The 23,512-nt window shown below is 34.3% G+C and overlaps 4 protein-coding genes across 4 annotated transcripts; 2 read left to right on the top strand and 2 right to left on the bottom strand.

Moving 5' to 3' along the window:
* Positions 1-23: 23 nt before the first annotated feature.
* On the bottom strand, positions 24-831 carry TRIADDRAFT_61225 (uncharacterized protein; the record flags this gene model as incomplete). The annotated part of the gene is made up of 3 exons (XM_002117153.1): positions 24-338; positions 469-606; positions 757-831. 3 exons carry the CDS (start codon positions 829-831, stop codon positions 24-26), a joined length of 528 nt encoding a protein of 175 aa, XP_002117189.1.
* Positions 832-5,056: 4,225 nt separating this feature from the next.
* Positions 5,057-6,996, top strand: TRIADDRAFT_61224 (uncharacterized protein; the record flags this gene model as incomplete). Its single annotated transcript, XM_002117211.1, has 6 exons — positions 5,057-5,118; positions 5,496-5,563; positions 5,948-6,051; positions 6,269-6,430; positions 6,520-6,637; positions 6,962-6,996. The coding sequence occupies 6 exons, from the start codon at positions 5,057-5,059 to the stop codon at positions 6,994-6,996; spliced, it is 549 nt and encodes a 182-aa protein (XP_002117247.1).
* Positions 6,997-8,648: 1,652 nt separating this feature from the next.
* Positions 8,649-14,170, bottom strand: TRIADDRAFT_61223 (uncharacterized protein; the record flags this gene model as incomplete). The annotated part of the gene is made up of 11 exons (XM_002117152.1): positions 8,649-9,230; positions 9,307-9,477; positions 9,634-9,757; positions 9,965-10,062; positions 10,127-10,238; positions 10,537-10,634; positions 10,908-11,125; positions 11,286-11,507; positions 11,747-12,029; positions 12,484-12,587; positions 14,095-14,170. 11 exons carry the CDS (start codon positions 14,168-14,170, stop codon positions 8,649-8,651), a joined length of 2,088 nt encoding a protein of 695 aa, XP_002117188.1.
* A 1,674-nt stretch (positions 14,171-15,844) lies between these two features.
* On the top strand, positions 15,845-23,495 carry TRIADDRAFT_61222 (uncharacterized protein; the record flags this gene model as incomplete). The annotated part of the gene is made up of 18 exons (XM_002117210.1): positions 15,845-15,943; positions 17,528-17,683; positions 19,456-19,569; positions 19,973-20,065; positions 20,256-20,366; positions 20,608-20,679; positions 20,808-20,917; positions 21,078-21,142; positions 21,226-21,251; positions 21,356-21,653; positions 21,801-22,012; positions 22,140-22,280; positions 22,401-22,478; positions 22,582-22,623; positions 22,739-22,871; positions 22,946-23,079; positions 23,231-23,325; positions 23,411-23,495. 18 exons carry the CDS (start codon positions 15,845-15,847, stop codon positions 23,493-23,495), a joined length of 2,064 nt encoding a protein of 687 aa, XP_002117246.1.
* Between the last annotated feature and the right edge of the window lie 17 nt (positions 23,496-23,512).

Raw genomic sequence — 23,512 nt, 5'->3', positions numbered from 1 at the left:
GATAATAATAAAAGCATTACACGTTACCTAGCTCGATCTTCATCGTCCCCCATCAAGTCATCGTCTAAGCCATCGTCAAATCGTGCTTCATCGAATGATGATTCGGATGAAGTAGAAGATGCCTGCCCATCTTCGTCACTACTTTCATCTTCATCGCTGTCTGTGTCTTCTAGCTGATCTTCAATATTTGCATCGTCGTCTTCCTCTGAATCTTCCAACTCTGAAGAATATTTTTTCTTTCGGCGACGCTGTTGTCCACGCTTTCCACCTCGATTATTTTTGCGTTTACTAGCTGCATTAGCGGCCTTCTGGCGTTGTTGCTTCTTCGAAGTTGTCCACTAAAGAAAGAAAAGATAACGTATACTTATAAGTTATAGGTACATATGATTGCATTTTATTTAGCATTATTGTTCTTCTCGGATTTTATAGTTTATGAAAATGATAGGATGTTAAAATGTACAATTTTACCTCTTCATCATCGCTTAATTCAGATTCTGAATCACTACTTGCAGAGTTATCTTCCTCTACAATTGCTTTTTTACTATTACTGGTATCTTTCTGTGTTGCACCGCCTTGCCGTGATCTTTTTGGTAAACTGAGCAATTTCTAATTCATCATTAATTTGATATATTACTACAAGACCATAATGAAGTTAACAAAAATCTCTTCTTTCTTGTTACTCGTGAAAAACTGCAATTAAACTACTGAAAAAATAGTTCAATCTGATTTCATTACTCATGATGAATAATCCTATACCTGGCTCAAATCCATATCACTATTATCATCGTCACTTGTTGATGATAGAAAAGCTTGCTCTTTTCTTCTTTTCATTTTCTTCGAATATTACAAAAAATAAAACCGTTAATTGACGCAATTGATTATAGCAGTAAAGTTAACAAATATAATTGAGCAAGCCATTGATGAAGTAGTTTCATAGTGTTGGTACGGTACAATTTATGCTACGATAGCCAAACAGTCGAAATATAGAAATATAATGAGATCACAGGGTCAATTTGTTTACAGGCTAAACACAAAGTGAAATCATATTCATTCACTGCTAACCCAAATCAATAAGAAATCAATGAATTAGCTTAATCTACATTGATCAAATTAGGATTCTAACCATGGGTATTACTATAAAATACAGTATCGTACAGTGCCCCAACTATAGTACTTAAGTTAAATGATAGCCAAGATTAATTAATTAATTAGTTATTATCACAATACTTTCTATGGCAGAATACTCTAGCTATCTATCGATCATTTATCGTCATCCAGTGATTCGATGATAATGCAGAACGATAAGCAAAGAATTGATAGAACCTCGAGCATATCATCTCCAGTAATACTATCAACGTTGGTGATTTTCTACCGAAATAGCTCTGACTTTCCCATCATTCAACTGGAAATGAGAAGAACTTCATAGCCCTCCCATGCAATAACAGTCAGTATACTACTATACAAAGAATAAAATTCATTGATAGAAATAGGACCGTTTCACAATTCATGGGAAAAAATGAGTACGCATGATAATCAATTTAATTTTACGCATTCCATCTCAAAATAATCATTCCTCGTCGATTCACAGTAATGTAAGTTATCATTTTGAAATTTTAAACTAGACATAAAGAGTTAATCTGATTGGATTCCATGGAACTGAATGTCATTAAATTCGATTGAAATGTGAAGAATCATCGTCCAAAAATATCGTGGTCGACGGCACAGTCCAAATTAGAACTACGTACAATTTTACTATTGCACTTGTCTATTATGTCGGCTTGACCATTGCAAATGCATCTAGAACAACCCATGCAGTCTATTACGTACAACTGACATCGATATTATTAGGGAGAAAATGGACTAGTTGGCAATAGATGCACTTGTGGATACTATATGAAAAGGCATCTTGGCAGTTATGCTTGAAATTCGGTAACCATTTATTCAATTTAGCCCAGTACCGCATCGTCCAAATACACTAGTCAATTCAATATCCACGATAACCTTGAGCTCATTCTTTTCACTGTACTAGATCGAGGTTTTATCCATACTCCAACAAGTCGAAAAGATATGGCGAACACGGTTGAAAGCAATTTTGAACAAACTTATCGACTATTGCCTATAGGATGATTTGGGGAAAGGATTTTCAAAGAATAAAGAAGAAACGGTGGTAATTCTATCAATTAATATAGGGGAGGAATCAATCTATTGATGCTAATGCTGACCAGGAACGACTAGGAAAAAAAGAATAGGAGACAGACAGTCAAAGTGACTGCTAGACGTAAGTCAAGTCAATTGATGGCCATTGAGTGGGAATGATCCCTCTTGCTGGTCTTCTTTCATTGATTAAGCTTGTTCTTAGTGAACATGGATCAAAACGTACCTATTCTTCAGTGAGATACAGTAAAACCAAGTGGATCAAAGAATTGGCTTTGCCAGTGAAAGAATCAACTGTTAAGGAGAAAGAGAAATGGCGACAATCCACACCAATCTTCCCCGTTGTGGCGCCAAGAGGAAACCAACTTGCAATGAATAATAATAATATTTGGGTTACCCTTGGCACGTTCAACCAGTCAAAGCAGGTCAAACTAGTTGCGTCGTGCGTTCGGGCACGTCATACAGTACAGCAGAGGATACTGAAGACAAGTATTCTACAGTACTGTACTGTGCAGTACAGTGTACATAGACTGTACAGTACAGTGTACAGCACAGTTGGTATCGATTTGGACTGTTGGTACGAAGGCAGAAAAAAGGGAAAAAAATGGAAGCGCATTTTACTGAGTTAGGGACTTCTGAATATTCATTTTTTAGTGTAAATCCGAGTCAATTTGGAGTCAAACTGTGGCGATACCTAGGATACACTCAAGTTGAATGCAACTGCCCATAATAACTTTGGTATTCATGAATTGATGGACTAATGACTGTAGTCCATAATGATCATGATACCTTCTTTTCACTAAGTAAAACGATTACGTCGTGTGCCAGGAATAACACTATCCATGTCGAGTAAATTTACTAAACTACCACTGTAGTACAGTAAAATTAGAATAGGAAGTCATTTGGATAAGGGAAGAAGAGATCTATATTCTTGCTGTATCAGGGTCAGTCAACATAAAATTCATTTGCAAAGATCATTTTACTATAATTTTTACGTTGCTTCCATTTCAAGTTTACTGACTAGAGTAGACAACTAAGCCAGACGGTGTCTCAAACTCTATGAAAGAACTTGGTGTTAGCTTATCATGGATTCAAATAATAACTGGAATCAATATGTGCTTTAATGGCTTACAACGTACAGTACAGTGCACAGTATTGGTAATATGCGAACGGCCTAACTAAAGCTTCTCGTCCATCCACCTTTCCGTCCACACTCGATGACACACAGTATAATGTACTGTAATGTACAGTACTGTACTGTACAGTATAGTACTGTATATTGTAGAATACTGTACTGTACTACAAGTACAAGAGAGGAAGAGCTTTGCTTTTTCAACGGCTGCAACGAGCTGCAACTACATTGGCTTTACTTAAGTCTACTGTAAGTAATGTTTAGGAATATTCTGTAACTTTGACAGGCATAACCAGTGGATACCATAAAGATGACAAGGAGCGTCAATTAAATCGTTCTGTTTACTGCTGCTGTATATTGTATAATCGTCTTGATTATAGTATCAAACAGTACAACTTTTGCAAAGACAGCGACCTCAGAAATGATATCAAGCTTGTTGTAGAGGAAGACTTGTTGTCAATTCAATCTGAATCTGGTGTAAAACTCGTTCAAGACTGCCGGTCCAATGAGCAACAATCCAGATATCCTTAATAATGAATCAATACAGTATATCACCAATCGATCTCTGTTGGTGCATATTTCCTACTGTATCTATTGTAATTATATTCGTTTACCACAGTAAGTAGTGTATTTGTATCAACGAGTATTTGCAAGCAAATCTCACATTCAGCAGTACTTTAAGCGAGTAACGTTGCACACTATAGTAAAGACAAATGAATAGCTAGATAGCCCGTGTATGTCTTGCATATCAGTGATGGATGGCTCGTTCGACCTCGTACCTGTACATTAATGAAATGTTATCATATTAGTCTTTACTAGACAGTGTTCGTAGTAAACAAACAGTGTTTTGATGGTGATAGAAATATTGCAATGCACAGTGCTGCAGAATTGATGTTAGTAACGCGTAAAGAATAAATGAAATTGTACATCATCTTAGATGAACATTTCCATCATATCGATTATAGTAAAATCCTTAACTCTTTAGTAAAAATTCCAGGGTTTTATTTCGACCCAGATAAGAAACGTTACTTTCGAGTCACCCCTGGGCATAATCGGTACAACCCAATTACCTTGGATTCAATCGCTATTAACAAGCAACAAACAAGTTATGAGAAACGGTACCAAAATCAATTCTTGCCATTGCTTCATTGGAAACGCGTAAGATTATTATCTTCATTCAAATAGTAAAATTTTAGCCAAGTGCTCGTCCTTCTGCAAAATAGTACATCATACCTTATAGGCGTATTTAAATGTAAATATCCCTGAATGAGGTTAGCCCTTAATTACATATATATTATTACCCCAATAGAAAGCAAATAATGATGTGATTCGCCATATATGCCAGAGGCAACTATTTCCTCAACAACCTCAGCACACTGCAAAGACTATAGCACGCCGTGCTATGCCAGATTATCTACATTTGTCTAATTTGGCCACCTGGAATAGTACGACGGTTTATAAGTTGATTGTAAGTATGTTAATGTAAAATGTTGAATTCAAGGACTTACCCTAGGATCAAGCTAATGAACGAAACTAATTTAATAAATCTAATTATAGCACTGTATTACCGCCATGTGTGCTTTATAAATAATGATCGGATAATTTCAATCATGAACTGAGTACATCTGCATAGTTTTTAATATCCAATTTTTACGCTTATTGCCATGATAAATCAACGCATGACTGGAACATTATTTATATCTACATATTTTAATCTAGTTTGCGATATTTGACCAGAATTTTTGATTGACCTTTATGTTAAGTCCGATAATGTCTGCCGACGAATCGCAGCTCTTAGTACGATCAGAGGCAATGATGGGCCATTCTTGTAAGTAAGCAGTATGCAATAATAACTGCAGAATTATTACCTTAATGAGTTTTGCTTCATTTTTAATAGTATAATTAAATGATTCTTACTTCTATTTACTATGTAATTGGTTTATAAAGGCTTCGAATTATCACTGTACTAGAAAATTATAACAATTCTATTGAAAATGAATACTACCTTGAGTGTTTTGAAGTGTCCTCATCGTTATCGAGAATGACTCATGTTGATTGGATACGTAAAGATAGTAAAATTGGCTCCATATATGACATAGTGTATCCAAAAACTATTATTACATTTTATAACTACTTCCTTAGTTGCAGAACACTATTAGAGAAAGAGATACTTAAATATTCTCCTCAACATTCTTCCTATTATATTTAGTGCATCTCACTTAGGTAATGCAAGTTGTACTGGTAGTATTCGGCTACATAACTTTAACGATATTCACGGTGAGTAATATGTACAATTACGACGCAAACTCTACTGCATAAATATCATTTCTGCTGCTGCAATATTTATTGCATTCCTAGTGATACCACCAATACTACCGATAGTAGCAACATTGACAGTAGATTGCTTAAATTAAGTCTTAACTTGTTTAACTAACACAGTATTTTTAAATCTTCGTCACAATAGCTGATGTGATATATCAGTTTGCTAAACGCTCCATTTGGTGCTGCTCAGCCTGTCCTCATTTCCGATTCTGTGATTTTATCAGCGTTGGTAGGATCATTTATTAAATATTACACTTGATTGAATACGCTATTTAAGTTTGCTACATGGAAAGCTTATCTAATGGAACTCGATATTTTATCACTGCTCGTCTTTATTAGGAGCTTCTGGAGAGGCTATGATGTTAAATATTGAAAGTAATAAAAAAATTTCCATTCCGATATTTAACGAAAGTGATGTATTTTCACAAGCACTTTCAATGCAGGTAGCAAATATTGAATTGATGTCGGTATACTATCATAGCAATTGCTAAATTGCTATTATAATACTATATGATATGTATTACCTATTTGATGTTGGTAATCAAGTCTTTAAGCTTTTGGTCATTAGAAATTCCATCGGGTTATCATGACCATGACATGAAGCATGTTCATTAATATACTATTTATTGTAATGTTACATTTCAACTCTGATCTCAATAGGATCCCATAATTTACAACGGTACCCGCGGTGGCGTCGTACAAATTTCAGACCTTCGGCAAGCAAACGTTGTTGTGTCACACGTTAAACATGAATCATCTGTATCTAAAATTAAACTTCTGAATGATAACAATTATGTATTATCATCGTCCGTCGATGGGCAAGTTAGTGACCTATCTACTTTTGTAGCATTATTAGATCATTTGCATACTCCTTGATGTTAAAACAATATCTCTGACTTCTTCCTATTTAGATCAAGTTATGGGATATGAGAACACGTAGTTGCGTAATAGCAATGTCACATGGGTGTGATACGTATTTCATGAATCAAACGTTTGATTTAGATAACACTGAAAGTGTGGTCTCTTCAGGTAATTGGATAACTATTAATTAGCGTGCAAAGGTGTTTGGTATGAATTAGGATTTTGTCACTGACCGTACTGTGTCTGTGTATAAAAATGAGCAGTAGGAAAAGACTTTGCAGTTCGTGGATGGAATCTAAATAATGGAGAAGAGTTGTATAGCTTTTTGCCTGACAAATGTATACCACTGGAACCTCACTTAATTTGCTACTCTCACTCGAGAGACAGAGACAACGGTTTACCAATTTTAATGATGTCTAGTTGTCTAACTGAGAATGTGTCCACGTTGAGATCTTGCAAGTTATTATTATGACGATTATTACATCATTTTAGATGTAGGAAAGAAAAAGTATTTATTATTCTTGTAAGTAACTGTAATAATATATTACTAATATCAAATCCGTTATATAATTTTAATCTGTTGATCGTTTTAAGAAATAAATTGTAGCTACTATATTTTACTACTTCTTATGTCAACAAAACGCATAAATGCAGGAGATAATTTATATCCGTGATATAATGCCTAATCTTGCAAACACGGAGCGCGATTGTGAAATCTAATACAAGAAAGCTTTTACTCGTATGTACATCAGCCAGCATACAGTACTACAATATTTAAGTACACTTAAGTTGTCGTATACTATATTTTAGTTTAATCATATTATACTTCCAATATGGAATCAAAACTCGTTTTTTTCGGTAATTAGTTGATTGATGTGCATAATACATAAGATTTTCATACATAATTGCTATATTATTAATAATATTGTTTTTGATAAGCATCGGTAGAATGTGATGATTCATATTACACAATTTTATAAAGGCTAACTTGACTTTTCAATATCTATGAAATTCTTAAGATGGACGATTAATATTATAATAATAGCCTGACAAACCGAAAGCGTTACTATTCAGAATATTTAATAAAACGGAAGCCTGTAGCAAATTTGTTAACGGTATTCCATACTATCACTTAAGATGTCCGCAATTCTTGATATGAGACAATGTGATCCGCACACACATCTATTGGACTAACATCAATAAATCTTTATAGTATCAGTGACCTCATATAAAGCTAAATAGGGGTTGCTTTTGACATCGCTTTGAAAGATATTTGATAGATTACAAATGAAAGTAATACTATGACACAGTATAGCATACCTTATTAAATGAAAATTACCGTATTCATTAACCCATGTATCCATCGACAGAGATTTTTAGCAGATTTAATAACTTTAGAAATCGTCCATATAGCAATTATGACACTTTGATTAAGAATTTAATAGTAATTATATAAATGTCATAAACATGTGTGTTTACTGTTTTTTATATTGTAGCTTATAGATCGATAAATCAGGTAAATAGTCATTTATTGACAACGTGACGCAATATAACTCCACACCGTCAGCATAAATACTGCATACAATAAATAAATTCGTAATTTACACTCAAGAGATATTTCCTACTAACCATAGCCTTTAAATTATAACAAGATAGTCCTTTTAACAGAAATAGAATCACAATGACAGCACTTTAGTACTAGTTCATGTTTACTATTATATCAATTGTAATCAACTCCAGTCAAGGTTACTGTATACGAGTAGGTACAATATAAGAAACCATAGTAACAATTCATTAATCGAGATCATACATGGCAGCATTGGAAAATGAAGGTAATATCCCCGCTGTTAGCCCATAATAGATTCAGCGCTATTTTATATGCGTGGAAAGCAATAATAAGATATCAATAACATTTCTTACTGTATAATAATTTAAGGATGTTTAGGTTGATAAGATCTCATGACAGATACTACAAGGTCTTGGAAATTGGTTTAAGTGTATTATGATATTACTGCCGATACAAATCTTTTTTAATGTAGAATTTGTAGATAGATAGATACAGATGTTTTTTTTTCTTACATTATTTTACACAGTAGAGTTTATAGTACAACATAACTAAGCTAAAAGACATTCTTTTGCTATTATATAAAATTTACCAAGAGATATATGTCATTGCAAATTAAACATTTTCAGATTGTAAAATTTTTGCACAGTTATCACAGACACGAACTGGATATTCCCAACCACGCGATGGAACTGACAATTTAGTTTTTGTACAAGTATCACAGAAGCCATGACCACATTTTCTACAGTGATGTTTCGTCATATTGGAAGCAAATATGATTTGACATTGATTACATTGACGAATATCTTGGTCAGGTACCCAATATTCAGGTCGAACAATATCTACAACATAGCCACGCGGATATTCCATGGCATTCGTAATAGCTCCTATAACTGATGCAACACCTTCGCCAACTTTGCGCGCTGTCAATCCCTTGCTTTTATCATGCTTGCCATTTACAACTGTATCATTGCGGGGGATAGATTGAGTTTCATCATTTTTTTTAGATATCGAATGATTTAAATCTTTATAAGAGCTAAAGCAGGACTGGCAAACTCTAACTGGTATTTGGCCCCATCCACGCCATGGTACGGGCATTTCATTTGCTGAACAATCATCGCAAAATCCTTCACCGCAACATCGACAATGATGGATTTTATTATCGCCAGAGATACTACATTGGCAAGCCTTACAACACTATATTAAAAGTTAAGATTTAGAGTTAAGCAGCTAATTTCTACGCTCTGAAATATATCTCTATACAATTGCTTACGTTTATTTCAGAATTTGGAACCCAGTATGAAGGTGCGATTGAATCTGCTACCCAATCCGAAACTATTTTCTTAGGCTTAGCGCTAGCTTCTCGAACTGAGTCAGCAATATTTGATAAACTGTCTAATAGTCTCCGAGCAGTGTTACCGTAATCTGCTTTGCTAATTTCTGACTGAGTAACGATAAGAGTGGAGTATAAGTTAGTTAATCAGTAAGTGAGCTATGCAAGCAACTAAGAATTAAAGTAAATCCTTTATTTGTATCTACCGTACAGTTACTATATTGCATGGGGAAATAGTTTCAAATAAAGATTTAAAGGTTTGCTTACACCAGGCCAAACATGTCGAATTTCAGTTCTTATCACTTTGGCTTCTTCTGCTGGGGCTTTATTTCCGTACCAGTACTGACGGCTACGATAAATAATACCGCAATTTGGACATTCCAGAATATACCTAAGCCGATATAATATAATAAATAATTTCATTGACTAGGTTGTCATAATCAGTCTTAATCTACGACCTATGAATGATATGCCATTAAACATAAAGTTAGGGTACTATTTGTATAAGCAATAAAGCTACTTTGTATATTCCATTTTGTTCTAATAAGCACAATTTGAGAACACACATAACGAACAGTACGAAATGATGCACACTAACCCTGACCATAGATACTGTGCGTATCCGAGCCATTTTGATTCTGCTGACTCAATTAATTTCGGTTCCACGATCATATCTTCACCACGTTCATGGCAAACCTTTCAAATTCGCAGTATAAATTTATTTTCAGGATTCTACTATTTAAGAATTCATTTCACTTACCAGACATAAATAAACTTTATTCATGAATTGATGTTGAAACTTGCAGTGTTTATTTGAGGAAGAGTGCGGTATATCGTCCTTGATATGATTCATGGTCATATCACATCGTGTACTAAATACATTATGGTTGAATATTAGCTTATAGAAGCGAATTGAAAACGTTATATTAATCCAAAGGAAGAATACAGATATCGATGTGTTGCATATTAGCAATAGCAAGTACGGTATAATAAGTGCTACAGGAAGTAATGACGCTGAATCACATTTACGATAATAGCATTCATTTAATATAAGCATTTAGCTATAAATACGAAGTAATGATGCTAAATCACATTGATGGCAATGGTATTCATTTAGAATTAATTTTCACTAATTTGTTCGCAAATACGTATAATAGCACCGTTTCTTACCCGCAAGATAAGCACGTACTATTACAAGTAAAATATGCGTCAGGAAATGTATCTGGGACGGTATACTCAATTTCTCCACCAAATTTTTCATTGAGAGCCTACATTTAAAAACAGATATATTTCGGTTAGACACGATAGATATCCCTAACCTCATCTAACTAAATATACGATATTTAATATTAAAAATTTATTAAATTAGGAGATTGAATACAATTAAATTGATTTAAATTCTTTCTCATCGTAAATTGCTAACCAAACATAATTCAATCAAACATAAAAGTATCAGTGATAATTGTATCATGCCATCAAACTTTCACTACTATAAAATTAGATATTAATACGCCTTTAATGTAGATTAATACGATCATTACCTTTAGAGTTTTGTATATAACTTGGCCACATCTTGGAGAGCGTATCGAATTATTTTCTAGATGGTTCTGAATAGCATTGCGCAACTTTAAAAAATCTGGATTATCTTCAGGACCAGCGCATTTACTACCAACGTATTCGATATTGCTAAATGCTTGTGGCATACAACCCACATCCAAAAAAGCCTCTCGTAATTTTTCATTAGCTGTCTTGGAATTTCCTTTGGGAAGTATCATAACATTAGCGATCAACAGAGAAAGTGAAATTCAGCGACTACTTTACTTGTTAACTATTTTAAAAATGGTTGTCTATCTTATGCAAACTATGAGCGTAATATCTCCGCAGATTTAGCTATAGTCAGTTTATTGAATGATATTTACCATATCCCAATAAGTCAGTGTTACGAGTATCATGGAAAATAATCACTGCAGGCCCAAGTGTAGACACAGAACCTTTCAAATGGCAACGATTGGTAATTTGCTCCAACTCGGAAGCAAAATATCTTAAGTAACTTTTTGATGCATGACCGATAAATTTGTACATATCTCGATGTAATCGATGTGATCGTGTGCGATAAATAACGACATCGGATATCGCTAGAACTATAAATAAAATATAAACATATAGTATAATACAGTAAGCATTCGCTATCAACAAATATATTAAGATGTCCTTAAGTATCGTTAGACAAGATTTTTATAAACTGAAATTATGGCATAGAGTAGACCATGGTTTCTATTCTACAACCTTATTGCTGCAGCTACCTAATATGTAGAACTACTATAGGAAAAAATGGATTAAAATACACTGCGATTAATTGATGAAGACATCGTTCTTGTACCTTTCATTAATAATCTCATTCGTTGATTTTCATCACTTTTACAACCTAACATCCCTTCAGTATCGAGTATGATAGTACGCAGTGGTCGACAAAGTGCTGCCCATACACCAATAGTACAGCTATCTTGATCTGCAGATGTTGCAAAGACTTGTTGACCATCAAAAAATGTTTGATTCAAGGTGTAAGATTTGCCATCACCAGTATTACCAATGATAGATACAACCTTGACATTACAGTTATCGTAACAACTGAGTTTATCTAAAAATTCTTTATCATTAGGCACCTGAATATGAATGAACAGATTAGAATAGAAACAGTATCTTGTTTTGAAGTGATTTCAGCGATTTTTCTATAACTTAGAGTATTTATTAGTTCATCAAATTCCATCTGCCATAACGGTGACAATGATATCACCATTTAGCAGATTTGAGCAAGGTCAGCAATCGAGGTAAGTCTGATTTCATATTCTGTATTGTAGCCATGTTAAGGTTAAGGATGATAAAGTAGGGCTCCTTGAGGTTAATGAATTACTGTACTGATCATTCATTATTGCATAACATGTTAGTAACTACAAATATACTACGGTACCACAGGTATACGATTATTCTATTTGCGTGTGTTTATCGTGCGTTGCTATTGCTTTGGTCTCGATGTATTGATGAATACTAAATCAAATACTGTATGTCTGAAATCATGTGCGCTAATGTAAGCTCGAATAAGTAAATTATTCTTTTTACCTGTAATTCTTCCGAACCATCAAGCAAGAGAAAACTATTTATTGTATTTGAAACAGGATCCGCTTGACAGAGGATATTAAGATCTTCCTTTACATGATTAGATTCTAAAAAATCCCAAGTTAGTATAAATAAATTCTTAGTACATTGATGAGCTCAAGACAATACTGGATAATTATATTAACATTTTTAATGTATGCCAAGATAAGAGAAAATATATATACAGTATATATACTGCAATAGGATATTGTACAAATATAATTTCTTTCATATTTTCTTTTTTCTTCGTTGTACATAAACTATAACGACCCTGATTTGTAAATACCGCTGCTTTTGAGTTATTGACAATATATTGTTTAGTAGTTAGTCACCATTTCATTATGATCTATAATAGGAATTGGAATTGCTGTTTCATAACCTTTTTAATAATAGAGTCTCTCTTCTTCCGTCTAACAACGAAACATTTTTACGGATAATACTGACAATCACCCAACATTGTAACATTTCCTCACGATGATTATAACGGTATGATATGCTTTTTTAGCTACAGTTACTGTAGGATAACTACGAAGTAGTATATGAAAAAAAACCAAAATAAACCCACCTGAAGCAACTTGATATGACTGGACTTTTATTACAAATCCAACAAAGTATGAATTGTGATACAGACATGCAATTAATAACTCGATGAGATACTACAGTATCATCATGAAATGTGCTGACTAATAATAGCTAGGGTATAATCATGCCAAAACTCGAACCATTTTTGTCAATCTATTATCATATGGAAGGTCAAAAGTGATAGCGTCTGCTTTGATGGAATACGTATTTTCTCGATACTATTGCAAATTGCTGATTTGATCTACTGTATACCAACGTAGATACAGCGATGCAGCAGTAAAGTGTACATGTTGTTGCTGTGTTTTATTCTTGTTATAAGCTATCTATTACTGCAAATTACGGTATATTGCACTTGCTGTTATCTGATAGGATAACCAAAATGTAGAAAATTTGTGATGCACTGAAGAGATGTTTTACACTGCAGTAATCAACATACGTCAAGTGTTGAAATAACATGTCTGATCGATTGTATAATACAAGTCCATGATTAGCCGACGAAAAGAGAGTGGTTTAGCCTGCTACTGTATTGAACACTATTTATTGAGGTAAGAAAATCGGTCTAGCTCGATTGAATGATAAAGTTGTCATAGAAAGATAAGATAATGTTAGTTTATAAAACCCTAAACAACCTAGCTTAGTCGGCAGTGTCGCAAAGCAACAATCATTTTGCTATTCATTGAACAATTTTAGATTGAATCTATGGATATGAAAACAAGAAAAGCACTCACTCTTTCGTCTTGGCAATGTTATCTTTTAACATTATTTACGTTATTTTGAAGAAAATCAGCGAATGATGAAAAAGATTAATGATTGGATGGATAAGTAAGATGCAAGCGATTGAGAAAAAAATGATCTCAGAAAAAAAGAGAATCGGTGATATCTAGTGAAACGGATAGGATGGAGAAATTTCACTCGGAAAAGGATTGCACTATGCTCTATGATAATTTTTATTACAAGACGGTAAGCTCTTCATGTTAACACCTTTTCGCCTACCTTTATGATCATCTTTATCCATTTCAATCTTTTCCTTCATTTGGCCATTGGTGTCTTGAATAATACAAGACGACATTGTCTCACCCCCTCTCTCTCTCTTAATTCGAACTTGTAGAGACGTATAATATTATTATTGATACCCGTGAAAGCAGTGGAATTAGCAAGTGTTGGATAATTTCAGAGCTTGTTTGGATCACTTGCAAGAGTAGAAGCTGATGTGATACTATAGACTCGTTGGGCTGCAATTTCTTTTTTGTTGACTATGGAGAAAAAAATGTTTATTTTGATGGATGGCATTACAAGTTCATGACGCAATGGCATGCGCAGTAGGTCTTGCTTCAGCCATTGTCCAGGATGGAGAACGATATTTAGGCTTGTTCATTCCCACTCGTCCCGTTCTATATTATACGATATTCACATTTAGTGCTATATGATACACCATACTCACACTCCTTCAGACTGGTTTATATATGGCCGATGAATCACGAACAATAGAAGACAAATGGAACAAAGAGAGCCTGTACAAGACCACGCCCTAACGCGATAATGTCACCTAGGCGAAAATAGGATGGCCAATATCGCTCTGTCTAGGTATTCTTGCTGCAAAATCATCGCCATCCTAAAATCATGTTAACATCGAGTAGAGTAGAGTATCACACACACACACACACACACCTATTTTGACCAAGTGTATGATTAGATTGATTACTGGGCAACTCAGGACTATCATGAATTCATTGATACTACTATACTAATTTGGTAATGTTCTTGTACTGGAACAGTTCATGGATTAGAGTCCGTGTCCTTGGGTTTCTTCCTACGTACAGTTGTCGACAGTTGTAGTCCATGCTACCTACATATGTTCATTTATTGACATTGCTCTACCACTGTAGCAGTAAAGTAAAACTATTGTGTGGTATTCAGGGTGTAGTCATTAATTAAGTGTCGGCAATTATGGGTGACATTATTATTGCTAGCGATTCTCGGCCACCATAGACAACTCAATGACTCAATGGTACAGTATTACCATCGGCCGGTTGAAAACAGTGAGTATCACAGATAGTGAAAATTGCAAGCAGAAATGATGTCACTGCACCTGAGTAACAGAATCATCGCGATCGCCATGGGTGATGTCGTCTCTTATCGAGACGGCATTGTATCGACAGGTGCAGAGTATAGCATCATCCAGCACTTTCATACTCATCTTTGGCTCAAAATTCGCACAGATGAGTGAGATGATTTTAGACCACTACCGTATTTTTGTTTTTTCCTTTTTATAAGTACAGTAGTCTTGCAACAGATCGAGAAAGATGAAGAGCTCGACAGGAACAGATGCCAAGTCGGGCAAGTTGTGGAAAATACCTTTACAGTACAGTCGACTACTACTGTACATTGTACTCAGTCTGTGCTGTACTGTGCACTGTAAAATACAGTACTGTTACTCGACCACCGCGTTAGACTGACAGAGAAGACTGACAGACCATCCGAAAAGTATGAATGTCCCATACACTGCTATACTGTACACTGTACAGCGCACAGTGTTCTGGAGACCTTCAGTGACCAAAACACGCGTTCTATCTGAGTCGACTCCGAGGCTGGTGATGAGATTGTCCCAACTGCTTGCTCATTTGTCGACTGCTTTACCAACCAGCAATAGTATTAAATTGATGCAATAGGAAAGGCAAAAGATTGATGAATCGATAGGCCTTTTCCATCATCATCCTCATCTCGACAATCGCCTCCAATTAGAATGGCGTCTGCCAGCAAATTACCCTTACTGGAATACGCTGAAGATGATAGTCCTGAGTGTCATCATTCGTTACAATACTGGGCCAGCAAAAATGAAGAGGTATTGCTAGCATAATTGCATCCAATTTGTTGTCGTAGACAATACATTTTGTCTTAGGAGGAGTCGATAGAGTGGTGGTGGACAGTAGCGCGATATTTTTCCCATCGCTGATCACAACGATCGGGTATGGCTAGAGTGTAGGCTCCTGCTGTCTCGACAACTTGATGAGGGATTATTGCCATGGGATGGTAGTGTCTCCTGAAGTTCTACGCCTGTCGTACACTTCAACAAATGTATCCAATGGATACTGTAGCAACCCAATGGAAGACACAATTTCACCATGCAATCCACTACCAGCATCGATCGTCTGCTTGTCTAGTAAACCATCTCTACGATAGTTCGTTCCATTCAATGGAGGCTACCATTCCTCCATGCTATCCACAACCAATATCGGCCCTGTTTGTCGGGTAAACCATCTCTACGATAGTTCATTCCATTCAATGGAGGCTACCATGCCTCCATGCTATCCACGACCAACTTCGGCCCTGTTTGTCGAGTAAACCATCTCTACTACTTTAAACGACCTGTTCATTTTTAATTTCTTGTTTGCTATTCAACTTCAAGTTATATCGATTAGATTATACAATGATCATCTTAGTCCAACGCCTTGTACTCTATCTTCCTATTTCTCAATCACATCATCACAAACTGTTGATCGATCTACTCCCAATTGGATGGATCGAACAGAATGATAGAAAGGATATTTTAAATTCCTACGTGAAATGAAACATCTTGCAGAAAATCATTTTCCCTCTCTTTTCTCATTATGTAGCCAATATACTGTAGTACTGTTGATCAAAATCATCTATCTTGGTATAGTTTGAAATTTTTCAATAGGATATCGTCGTTGGTTAGGATGGATCCATTCTAATCAGCTTCTATAGCAAGCGATAGAAATGATGATTTGTACAGTAGTAACCAACAAAATGCATTCCACTCGATACCAATCAACTTGTTCTACACAAATACTACATTTTCCATCCCTTTCTTATTTTACGTATGTCCAATTTTACCCTTCGTCCGTTACCCCTAGTCGACCGTACTGTATTTTCCCCATTTTTTCAATCATTACAAGATGTTTCTCGACCCACTCGAATACGAAAGAAACGATGGAAACAAATAGTTAACCAATGGATACTTCCAATTCGATGTAAAATTCAATTTATTCTATACAAAAGTTAACTAGTGCCTACTAAATTATTCAAGGAAACTTAGTGGTAGAAGAAAAAAATGAATTCCAACTAACTAGGAAGACTCTGATCGATGGTAAAAAGTTTGCTCTCAATGAAATACTGTCCGTCTTGGACCTGGCCTAAAACATCGATGATTCCATTCAGTTGTTATTTGTTGTTGCCATACTGACTTATAAACTTCATGAGTAGTGCTTGACACGGTAGGGTATTTCACGTCAATCGGCAGTATGGCAATGGTGGCGGTATGCTACGTGATTGTGTTTGCTCCCATACGTATTTATTTACTTGAAATGTGAAAATAATATGTCGTTTATATTAGCAAATTATCCGCCATCTCCATTTTCTGCCTGAATCCATATTGACCTAATTTTGATGTTGTTCAATCTCACAGATTTGCAATGTCTTAAACAAAGTTGTCGATACATCCAAGAAATTATATGATACTGGAGTCAAGCACAGCTCATCGGCTATGGAATTTAGCAACGTTTTAAGTCAATCCGTCAAAGTCTATCCGGAAGAAGATTTATTTAACGATCCATTAAACAAAGTAAGTATCTCTACGATCTGTCGTATATTAGCAAGTCATTTCTTCGATACCAAGGATAACATCATGCTGGCTGGCATGATTATGCCAATACAATTTGCCTGTAGTCACAGTAGTAGCCAGAACAAGCGCTAAATGGATTGTCCATCCTAATTGGGTTTTCATCTTATTACCTTAAATAGAATCTCTGATCTATTTGACCTATATATCGTTACTCGTTTAAAACTATTTTTTTTTATTACTCTAACTGGACTATCATAATCGATACTGTACGTCAACACTCATCTACTATATCAACATGGATTAATGGACAATTTTCAATGTACTGTATATGCACACAGAATTTGCATGTAAATTTGGCTTAATCGATTTCTTCGTCTATTTTACCATGAGGCCGATACAATTTACAGAATGAAAGTTATCTTCAATATTGACAATACTACAGTATAGTTAGGGATGATAGTGGAAAGTATATCAACAATATAGTTTTCGATAACACATTCATCGTAGCTTTCCTCTACTCATGATTGATAAATATCTGTCATGATATTATGAGAATGAATTGAACTACAGTAACTGCTGATATAGATTACAGTCATCATTAATTCTTTTTATTTCTCTCTTGCCAAATGGAAGTTGATAGACTAAAGTCCTTATACGCGTACTGTTCCATTCGATCTACAGTAGACTGAATTGTATAGTAAAATGCAATTGAAATTCATCTTTTCTGGTATCAAAACTAGGACAATTGCTTAAAAATCAACAGCCATTATCAGTTTATCGCTAGCGTGATTAAAGTTATTAACGCTGTAGATAGCAGATTACACCATTAATTTTATCAGTATCCCAACCCATCAAATTTATCATATGTATTCAGTCCACAACGAGGAATAGTGGATGTGAATGGCATACGCTTGTATGACTTACTTATCCACTACTGATGAATTTTTCTACTCATGACATCAATCTGTAAACTCATTAAAAATTAAAATTGAAATAATATTTAATCAATTCATTCTATAATGTTGCAATATTAAAGCATAACCATGAAATTGATATTAGCACTGAATAGTGACTGCAGAAGATTCTCTTTTGTAAAACTTGACCGTGAATTACATTGTATTGATTTAAAATGAAAGAAATTTACTGGCACAAAGTGTAATAGTCCGTTTCATTCTAGTGCGTTTCTTTAATTATAATTGCCCATCATCAAATAGAAATGCAAACACAAAGACAGAGGTCGATAAAATCAATTCATTCATTCTTGTTAATCTACTATAAATATTAATAATAACGAGTTAGGGTTATCATGTGCACAAAAATGTTCCAGTATTCCAATTGTTTTTTTAAATTGTCTTCACTACCTGCTTATCAGCAGTAGTGAAAAGAATCTTGGATGCTGTTCTTGATTGATTTACTCATGTCAACACTAATTGAAATTCGGACACCCCACGATATTACTAATCATAGCCTATATCCTAAGTGATGTCCAAGTAATATTATCTGCGAGATATTGATGTGACATTCTAGATGTAAAATCTAATTTAATATTAAACACAATCGGTACAGTGACAACTGAGATGTCTAGTTACCTTACATCTTATATACGATTATTTCTCTTCTTGCTAATTGTTGATCAATCAGGCGATTTGTAAGGCATGGAGTAGAGGAACTGTTTTGTCCACTGACTATTAAGATACTATATATGATCATCGCTCACTACTAAGCTTGATTTTTAATACAGCGTATCAATGTTGTCTATTTTAAATTAATAGTTTGCAGATGTTCTTCAACGGATCGAATGCTATCGTGATATGCTACTATCACAAACTGAAATGCTGTGCTGTGAACCTGTTCGTAATTTATCAAAAGAGTTTCATAAAATTCTGGTAAGTTAATTATACAGCATTAAATTAAATTGTGTGATTAAACTTTTCGGATATGCTACGAAACTTAAAATAAAGCGGCTTATACAATTACTGTTATACCCTACTTATAATCTTACATCATCAGGCTTACGTACTTTCAGGAAACTCAGTTTAAAATGTGTATGGAAAGCATACCTAAATTTATCATCAGTATAGTCTATCAATTAAATTACCCATTCAATTAACCCTCTACATTATACTGTATATTTATAAATTTTTTGCAATTACCTCGCTTTTTATCATTGTCAAAGTAATTAACTTTGACAGCATTATCATACTACTTACTACTGATTAAAATAGCTAATGTTACACTTGTCCTCCAAATGTGATCGAAATTAATAAAGCTGTACTTTTTTCGACTTAGGCCCAAAAAAATGAAGTAACCAAAGCAAAAGATGCGTATCATATCATTTGGGATAAATATGCTCAGTGTCGTCACGTCAGCAATTTACCTGAAGTAAGCCGCTTTTTAAGTAACATACATATTACAACTACAGCAATCATCTTGGAATTAATAGTCTTTCATTCTAATATAGTTTTATTTTGGTATGATTTTGAAGTCAATATGTTGTTAGTTGTAATTTTATTGTTAATTAGCCATTAATACGTCAGATCTAATTACACTAACATTATTCTGTACAATGTAGCCGTCAGTCTTGGAAAAGCTCTCTTGTGCAACGTATTCTGCTCGTCATGCATACCAGACTGCCTTATTACAATATATCAAAATGCTACGTGAAATCCATTCATTTAAAAAGGTAAAATTGAAAAATCTATCACCAAATTTGTATACCCCATAGGCATACGTAAACCGACAAATTAATATGTATTTCAGATTAATTTATTACAAAGAATATTGGAACTGATGTTATCACAGTTTTCGTTCTATAACTTTTCCTATCAAGTAAGATGATACGAAATATTCTTAATTGCAAGCATATTTATCTGCTCAACGATGATATCGCTATCACTTTAACTATTGTATTGACTACGCCATAGTTAATGAAAGATCTTGAGCCATATATGAATACCTTATTTAATGAATTGCAAGACGTAAATAAAGATTTAGAGGTGAGCCGATTTTTACGCATACTACTTGCATTAAACAAGTATATTGAAGATTATTCATACCTCAAGCGATGCTGTTCCTAATGGCTATACATTTATAGTACATACATGTTCACTTCTTATTCATATAGACTGCAATGAAAGCAGATTCCGTAATATATGACCAAATGGTTAAAAATATATCGTCGTCGTCAAATGATAGTAAATCAACTCGGCCTTCTACATCATCCGGAATGCTAAGGTACCCTAAAGCAAATATTGTTTCAGAATCAATTCATGATGTAACATTGATTGAAGTACAGCTGTCAAAAAAATCTATTATAGTTTTTATGTAGCTATCAAAGTCAAACGTTATTATTTCTAATATTAATATTGCTTCGACTAAAATTGATTGAATCAAGTGCTGCAATATCGAAATCGGGACACATTTTAGGAAGAATTAACGATCTATTTTCTAGTAGTCCAGGTAAAATGTTTTGCATAATGAATTTACTCTTATTTTATTGGTCAGCTAATATTTACTTGTTTATTTCGTTATTATGCTTCAAGGTACTAGAGATGTTAGAAAAACAAAGGTAAGGCATTGTAGAATAATTGCGTATTGGATTGAGCTTTAATGTGCTATCATACTACATCAGAGTTATCTGCTAAATCCATTCTTATTTATAATTAATTAAAGGAAAAAGCTCGAAGTACGATTTCTAGCAATTCCGCCAGATCAGGGAAGCTAACCCGTAATAATAGTGATGAAAGTTTGATAGATAACGTTTTCAACAGTGGAAGTTTAGCAGATGATAGTCCATATATCTCAGCCGAAATTTTTACTACTGAACATTGGGATGATCGCGGAAATGAGACAGGGCTTCATAATACCGATGATGAAAATGTAATTAGCGACGATAAAAGCAGTATTTCCTTAACTCATCCTGCATCTGAAAAAGATGAGGTCTTCGATGAAGATGTTAGCCCTGGCCGCGGTACTTAATATAATATAATGTTATTCCACAAATATACAAGTATAACATATATAGTATTTGACTTATACGTTAAACGAGTTAAATCCAACTTAATTTATGACTGCTCTTGTCATTAAGTTATAACTGCATCTATGTTTACATTTACAGATATTGTTACTTTTCACGCAGGTGTTGATCATGTTGATAACACTTTAGCGCTAGTTGATGGCAGTAAAAGTGCCACGAGCGATAATTCAGCTCGCAGCTCTGAATCAAAGCAAAGCGTTTCAAGTATTTTCATAAGCAGCGATGGAATACTAAAAAAAGGATATCTACGCTTAAAACATAAATCTTTCGGCAGGAGTCGATGGCCACTACTTGTATGTAATAATTGATCATTATTGTTTGTGTTGAATGATAAAAAATGTACTCAATTCGAGTAAATAAATGAAAGACTAGAACTAATTTCTGTAGTTAGCAAGGCTTCATAATGTCATTTTATTATAGTATTTCATAGTAGATAGAAAAACTGGCCTTTTACTTGCACATTTTTTGGATAAAGATAAACCAGCTGAAATAGAAAACCTGTTACTGTGTACAGTGAAAACTTGTACGTTTCCTGAAGTTGATCGTAACTTTTGCTTTAAGGTTTGTCTTTCATCCGCTGTTACTAGCATTGCAAATTTTGTCGTGAAGGTAGTTACTTGCTGTCGATTATTTCATTTATTTATCCAATTGAATTCCTTTTACTTCACTTTCATTACGCAGTTAATTTCACCTAACAAGGAGTACGTATTACAAGCTACCGACGAAGATGACATGAATCACTGGATATTTGCTATTTCGGTATAAATTTATCTAAATTGTTTAGAATAATAGGTATCAAACAAATACCATTTTTTCGATTATTAAATTTAAATTGCTGTCTCCCCGTTCTTTCGTAATATAGGAGTGTGTTGCCTCAGCTTTAAGAATGTCACACGAAAATTATGTAAGTTGTGCAAGTATACAACACATTGCTGTTCTCACTGCAATGTTAGTATACTGCATATCCACTGTTATTTATAGTAATAGTCCATTTTATTTTGTTGCATTCAAATTGGTAGATGACTGTAGAAGGTATTACTAGCCCTGATGCATCAGACGAAGAATCCTCGAAAACTCAGACAGTGCAGAACGTTGTTGCCAGACTAAAGGCAGTTACTGGTAACAACGTTTGTGCAGATTGTGGTACAAAACGTAAGTGATTATTTACTGATTACACGTGGGTAATAGCCGTTTGCTGGAATCATTTTTGTTTAAAAACGGTGTAGGTGTGGATTGGGCGAGCATTAACCTTGGTATTGTATTATGTATTGAATGTTCCGGAGTACATAGAAGCTTAGGGGTACATATTTCAAAAGTAAGATCTGTCACTCTCGACAGATGGGATTCACGGACAGTTGAGGTAAGTAATCCTTTAATGTACCTGTTAAAAACAAGGAAATAAATTTTTTTCTTTTTAGTTAAATTGTCTGAAATTTAGAAAGGACTTATTGCAATAAGAAATTTTTTAATTAATTGATTTTATTCTAATGTGATCTTATACATGCAACCAGTTTATGGAGAGTCGAGGAAACAGTTTAGTAAATTCCGTTTATGAGGCAAAGTTGAAAGAATCTGACACCAGTAAAATAAACTATCACTGTACAGAGTAAGTTTGTAATCGCTGAGTTATAGCTATTAATTTATTAATGGTCCCTTTAACCTAATAACTTTTTACTTAATTTAATCCGTAGTCAAGAAAGGCATGACTTTATTAAAATGAAATACGTGGAGAAGAAGTTTTATGATGATGATTTAGCAGCGGCAAAATTAAGTTAACTAAATACGATCCTAAA

The sequence above is a fragment of the Trichoplax adhaerens genome, genomic scaffold (genome assembly GCF_000150275.1).
Source record: "Trichoplax adhaerens TRIADscaffold_22 genomic scaffold, whole genome shotgun sequence".
In the NCBI taxonomy this organism is placed as follows: Eukaryota; Metazoa; Placozoa; class Uniplacotomia; order Trichoplacea; family Trichoplacidae; genus Trichoplax; species Trichoplax adhaerens.
This window is presented reverse-complemented; position numbering and strand designations above follow the sequence as displayed.